Source organism: Nicotiana attenuata, chromosome 7 (genome assembly GCF_001879085.1).
Source record: "Nicotiana attenuata strain UT chromosome 7, NIATTr2, whole genome shotgun sequence".
NCBI classification, from domain to species: Eukaryota; Viridiplantae; Streptophyta; class Magnoliopsida; order Solanales; family Solanaceae; genus Nicotiana; species Nicotiana attenuata.
The window spans coordinates 114,688,688-114,695,688 of NC_031995.1; the positions used below are offsets into that span (position 1 = coordinate 114,688,688).

Sequence of the window (7,001 nt, forward strand, 5' to 3'; positions counted from 1 at the left end):
AGAGACTAGGTGTCGTCACCGACAGTTCATGGAGGGAGAACTTGGGTCGTGACAAGTTGGTATCAGAGCTCTAGGTTCATGAGAGTCATGAATCACAAGCCAGTTTATTAGAGTCTCGCGGATCGGTACGGAGACGACTGTACTTATCTTCGAGAGGCTATGTAAATGTTAGGAAAGTTCCACTTTATTTGACTTCCTTGTCATGCGAGATGTTCGGTATCAAAATTCTAAGCCTCTGTCTTCTATTCTCTCGCAGATGGTGAGGACACGTGCTACCGGAGATGACCAGGTACCCGCTCCCCCTGCTAGAGCCGCCAGAGGTCAGGGCCGGGGTAGAGGCAAAGGACGCGTGTGTGGTGAAGCCAGAGCACCGCGCGATTTGCCACGGAGGANGTCTTAACAAATGTACCAAATTGAACCTTATTTTCATGAGACATTTTGTTTTTCTACCTTTTTGGCGGTGGTGGGAGGTGGTGGGGAGGGGGAAGTTAAGGGTGGGAGCAGAGGCGGAGCCACATATATTCAAGAGTGTCAATCGACACTCCTTCGTCGAAAAATTACTCTATATAGCTAAACTTTTTCTAAAAAAATTATGTGTATATATTATACATATTGACATCCTTGGCCTTCTTTGTTTGTTACTTCTTCATATTTTAACCTTCTTTAGTAAAAATTCTTGCTCCGTCACTGGATGAGAGGAGAAGTATGTTTAATTTATCTACATCTTAAAATATATTTTACCTCTTAAACTTATTTCACATTTTCGTTACGAGCATCATTTTACTCCGTACAACTTATAAAAATTAATGTAACTATTACCCTATCGCGTGGCATGCACTTGTGGAACAAAGAAACACGTGCCGCAAATTAAGAGACAAGGAAAATGATCTCTTGTGGTCACTTACAATTTAAATAGAAGAAAATGACCTTATCAAATCTCTTATGTGTTATTTTTATATCTTATGTATAAAAATGAACATATTTTATAAAAAAATATAAAACTAAAAATAAATTTTTAAAGGACTATAAAATCAATTCTAGTCAACCAAAAATAAACATAAGGAAGGAGAGTCTGTTATTTTGTCAAGGAAATTAGAAAAAAATTGTTCTCCTCTGTATAAAAGGTTGACTCAACAACACTCTCAAGTCTAAAACTAAAAAAAGTAAGAAAAAACGGTATCAAAGTCCAAAGAGTCTAGAAATTTGCAAGTTAGGTTGTTTAAGTTTATTAATATAAAAATACCTTATCGTTAATTTCAAGTAGAATTTCACTAAATCAAATTTAGAATTTTTTTTTCTTAAAATAAGATCTAATAAACTTAAATTATAGGAGGAGTGATTAATTTAGTAAGTACACACTTTTTCAATAGTTTACGTTGAGAGTGTCTTTTGTCTTATTTACTTTTAATGTTTAATTTATTAGTATAAAAATGAGTACATGATTAGTTTTTAATTAGATGTTACTCGAAGCAAAAGTACATCCAATTGTACTCTTTTCTTTAGATATTCTAAAAGCCACTGCTCTTATTTTTTTTTTATTGATAATTTTCCAATATGTAAGAAAAATATGAAAAAAAAAGAATGATGTCCCTTTCTTCAATATCCTCAAAAGAAAAAAAAGGAAGAACAAAATAAATACAACTCATATTATATTATAAGGTATTCTTCTAGAGTTTGAACTTTATGAAGAAGACAGGCCTTATGGATGCTTCTAATAAAGCTTTATTTTCTGACCTTTTTCTTTTTTGAATAAGATACACATTTTAGTACTGTCAATTAGTCCAAGACATATTAAGTTAGGTATAAATACCAAAGGAGATTAGTCCTAATTTTGATTGTCTCTATCTCAAAGTCTCCTAGCATTATTAAAAAAAGTTAGAATCAGCTACAAACTTCGTCACTAGTTTGTCGCTAAATCGTTCATAGCTAAAATAATTTTTTGATAATCTATCGCTAATCCGTTGCTAGGTAAGATTAGCAACTGATTTTGCTATTTAGCTACAAAATTTGTTTGTCGCTAATTTATATTCTTTTAGTAGTTAGGTATCCTAAGGGATGTTGTAGGATTATAGATGAGATCCTTCTATTCTTAACTTCAGTTTTGAGTCAGAGAACAGAAAAATTTCTCCTACACCCCCCCCCCCCTCCCCTCGGCCTCTCACTTTGTTTTGTTCTTCTTTTGTATTGTTACTTGAATGAAACACCTGATCAGTCCGATTTTTCCAAATGTCCCTAAGACCCTTCTTTTTTATGTGTCCGGATTTTTTGTATCGTTTCAGTTGTCGTGGTCAACGAGAACATATCATATACGATGCAAATTTTAATTAGTTGGGTCAATAAATTTCGAATATGAGAATTCGAATTAGTTGGGCAAAAACTAGTTCATTTAGAAGGTTATGTCCTTTTGTGCATGGAAATATTCTCATAATTTCAACCATTTATTTTACATTTGGCAAGTAGTGCCGTCCTTGTTTACTTATTTGCCCAATTCTCTTTGTTCCTTTTTCTTCTCTCCAAATGTTATGGGTCTCCACTCTTCAACTTTTCATTCTTTTTTTTTTTTTTTCTAAAGAAAAATTAGGTAGTTTGACTAATTTTTAATTACCTAAAGTGATAAATATTGGAAGTTTTTTATTATAATATATAATTTAAAATTCTTAATTTTTGGTTTCATGGGTACCCACCATTTTCAGCCGTCCAATATATTGAAGGGTTGGTGATAAGTCAATTTTTCTAGTTGATAGGGAGTTTATTAAGTTATGTTTTTAATTAAAACTTGATTTAATTATGTAACGGTTAAAATTATTTTTGTTGGTTAGAAAGGAATCCAGTGGTTGTAACTAATCCAGTATTCCATTTTAAGTAATGGATTAATGGCTAAAATATAGCATGCTTTTAGAATTCTATTTAAAGAAAGTGATTTTTTTTTCTTTTTAAATGTTTTAAAATAATTTGATATAACCAACTCTGGATTCTACCATCCATTTACCTAAGAGATTAATTCTTTTTATGCTGAAATACTTTTCTTAGTGGAATCACAAATAGCTCAAACAGTAGCATATGTGTTATGTATATGAAGTTTTATCACTTAATTATGATTACGAAATATATAATTTCACTTTCATTAATTTGTAACTCTTTAAGTTAATTAATTGATGTAGTGTAAACACATGCTACGCCAAGGGCGGAGCTAGGTAGGCGGGAGGGGTTCGGCCGAATTTTCTTCATAAAAAATTGCATTGTATATATATAAGGTCAAACTTCTTTGTATGTTTACTTTTTTTATTTTTTGGACCCCTTTAGTAAAAATTCTGCTTCTGTCACTGGCTATTACTACCTATATAGTAACTCTAGGGTTCCTTGGTTTATACATTAGATATTGATTTTCCTTAACTTCTTCGTGTGTTTACTTTTTATATTTATTTTTTTGAATCCCCTTAGTAAAAATCCTGCTTTTGGCACTGGCTACTACTACCTCCATAATAACTCTAGGATTCCTTGGTTTATATAGGCCAAGTTTGATATGCACTAAATGATGCTATTATAACTTGATGATAAGTCAAAAGTGCATAAGACAACATTTAATTAAGGACAAATAAACAACTACAATCATACCCTCCTTCCAATTTTTAAAGTCAAAGGCTGGCCCTCTTTGAGAAATTCTTCCCCTCATTCCACACTACAAAAACCATTGCCACCCACTCTTTCCACAATGCAATAAACAAGAAACTTGTCTCTCTCTCTCTTTCTTTGCATCTTCCTCTTAATTCCTTCTATTCTTCTACTTACATACAATCCAAAATCTTTCTACAAAATGCTAGGCAAAAAGTTTGGTTCAATGAAGAAACTAGCCAAGAAAACTAAGCAACAACATGAGCAACTTGAAAACTTGCTTGTAAAAGATCAAGATGATCAAGATCAAGTGTCTACTCCTACAAGTGCTAAGTCCTCAAAAAAACAAGGAACTTTTGTTGTGTATGTAGGGGAAGAAAGAGAACGATTCGCGGTACCAACGAGCTATCTTTCTCATCCATTGTTCAAGATTTTGTTGGAGAAGACATATAATGAGTTTGGTTTTCAACAAACAAATGGACTTGTGGTGCCATGCAGTGTTGCAGCATTTCAAGAAGTGGTCAATGCTGTGGAATGCTGCAATGGGAAGTTTGATTTTGGTAATTTGGTAGAGGAGTTTCTATAAAGTAGCGCGATATTTATCATGTATGACCTTGATACATAAGAATTATATTAGTAATTGGGACGGATACAAGGTATATTGTTACTTTTGTATCACTTTTCGAGTGTGAGGATACAATAACAATAGCTAGAACGTTTCAGTTCCAAACAAGTTGAGGTCAGCTATTTTTCTAGTGTGAGGATAGCCTATGGAGAAATAGATTCAAGGATATATACCTTAAGGAGGTAATTACATTTTAAGTCTTAATTTTTTTTTTAATGCCAAAGAGATAGTGTAAATTAAGACACCCTTAATATCCTAGGTAAGCTTCCTTTTGCTTTTCCCATGAGGTAGACTTGGAGAGGAGAAAGCAGTAGAGAAGTAATCTTGGCATTTTGTTTTTCTCTTTAAATTAGTGTCAACTAGTTAAATTGTAAATTTGTAGTGACAAGAATTGAATGAGAAATATCCTTTGTTTTTTACTTTTTGCCCTTTCAATTTAAATCAATGTCAACTTAAGGATGTTCATCTCTATCATTTTAGTTTTTCTCTTCACCTTTTTTTCTTGTCAATTCACAAGTTTTTACCAAAGTATGTAGTAGTAGGCATAATTATCTAGCTAGTCAAAAGGATTTAACAATATTCAAAAGGGATAATTGTTAGTTTGATTTATCATCAAGAGGTGCATGCATGTTATATATTCAATTTTGATTTGGTCAAATATTAAATACTAAACACTGTGTTAGACAAAATTAGCCGAAAACAAAGGGGATTTTTACATTCCTATACCATATAGGAAACCTTATTACCCTCAATGTTTAAGGTTTGATATAATTATATTTAGTATACCAAATTACCAATTTTATACCATAGTGTATTTTAAGGGTACAATTAATGCAGCGTATATTCCTCCTTAATTCAAGGTACCGTATATCCCTCCCCTCCCACGTTTCTGTCTCCCAAACCCTCACCCTCACCCACGTTTTAGTGAGGGATTTCTTTTCTTCATGCCCTCTTTTTTCCTTCATATGTTTTTGATTCAGATACCAGGAGAATCTTTGACACCAGTACTTCTACATATTTAACTTGTAACATGGTCTGTTAATACTAAAACTAAAACTGTTCACTAGGCGTTCGGTTCTTTGAAATCTATGTAGCTTATCAGTTCAGAAATTGATTCCTGGGCTTCCAGAATGAGTATTGCTTTACGTTTCAGTTGGGTAGAATAGGTATGGTTGTAATTCAAGAAGTATGGTTGTATTGTATGAAGGATAATATGCAAACTATGAATACTTCTTTGAAATTCAAGAAGTATGGTTGTATTGTATTTAAAGAGGCGTGAATTTGTAGAATAGGTTGAATGTGAGGAATGAGTCAAATAAGACTCACAATGGCTTGTTTTCTACATTTAATCTACAACAAAACTACATATCATTTGAAAAATTAATATGAAAATACACAATTTCAATGTTTCTACAAAATATCTACAAACTGGGTACATTGAATTTTAATATCCCAATTCCCATTCAATTGTAGCATAATTGGGATTTTCAACATAATTGCGTTTTTTGCAGAAGATTTGTAGAAGTTTTAGTCGTTTTTGATTTGTGAAAACAGAAAACAAAGCATCTACAATCAGAATACAAATAATCTACAATTTATTTACAAAATATCTACAATTTATCTACAATTTGTCTACAATTTATCTATAATTTTTTCAATTTCTGCAATATGTCTTCTCTTCTTCTTCTTCTTCGAGTTTCAATCTGAAATTCAGTCAAAACCAAGTCTAATCTTCACCAAAATCCCTCAAAATTGAGATATAAACTCCAAACCATATTCCCGATTATTTTCAACAACACCCAATCCAAACAAATAATGATTTTTGAAAACCCAAATTTGAATTCAAAGCTTTCAAGCTTTTTAATGGCTGCCAATGGTGGAATTGCTGCTCTCTTTTCATTTGCTTTGTATTACTGAAATTTGCGATTGAGAAATAGAGAGAGATGTAGAGAGAATTCTGGAAACAGAGTGTATCGCAAAAACAGAGTATGAAAAATCTTTGTTCTGCGTTGTGGAAGATCAGAGTGAAGCCGACGATAATTATGGAATGTGCGTGATTTGCGTTGGGGAAGATCTGAAAAATATTTAATTCCCCTTTTTTAGCGCGCAAAATAATGAATCATAAAGCTACAGTGATTCCTTATTTAATGCATTGTATATATTAGGTAGAAATACTATTAGCATGAAGGGTAATATGCAAACTATGAACATATTTGGTAATATAGTTTCATATATGGTATATATACAAAAATTTCCCAAAACAAAGTAGTTGGCTGCATGTTAGTTGGAGGAAAAGTAAGTTTAGTGATTGACTCAGCAGCATTTTAGTGGTTAGGTAGTGTATTAAAAGGAACTAGACATGAATGACTCATGAATTTTTTTTAAAAAAACTTTATGCTATATATTTTTTTAATAGATATAGTGAATATGCTAATATCTCACCAAAAAAAAAATGTTCTACAGAATATAACTTCTATATCGATCTACCCATCCACTAGACTCTGGGGAATGTTTTTATTGTTTCTTACCCGGTGTCTAATACTCTCTTTAAATCGGCGATTAATCTGTATTTGTGTAGCGTTAGGTTCATTAAAGGGAGAAATGCTTTCTACCGGAATTTCTTCCATTTACAAAACATGAACCCAAACCTTTGATTAAAGGTAGACAAATTACAGGGAAGTAAGCACATAAGGCAGGTTAGTGTTACGGAACGAAACCTGAAGAGAAGTCTCAAAATGTGCTTGGTGGTTAGCTTCTTCCGTCC

The 7,001-nt window shown here is 32.5% G+C and overlaps 1 protein-coding gene across 1 annotated transcript; it reads left to right on the forward strand.

Moving 5' to 3' along the window:
• Positions 3,721 to 4,656, forward strand: LOC109230639 (auxin-responsive protein SAUR19-like). Its single transcript, XM_019396096.1, has one exon. The coding sequence runs from the start codon at positions 3,815 to 3,817 to the stop codon at positions 4,196 to 4,198; it is 384 nt and encodes a 127-aa protein (XP_019251641.1). The 5' UTR covers positions 3,721 to 3,814; the 3' UTR covers positions 4,199 to 4,656.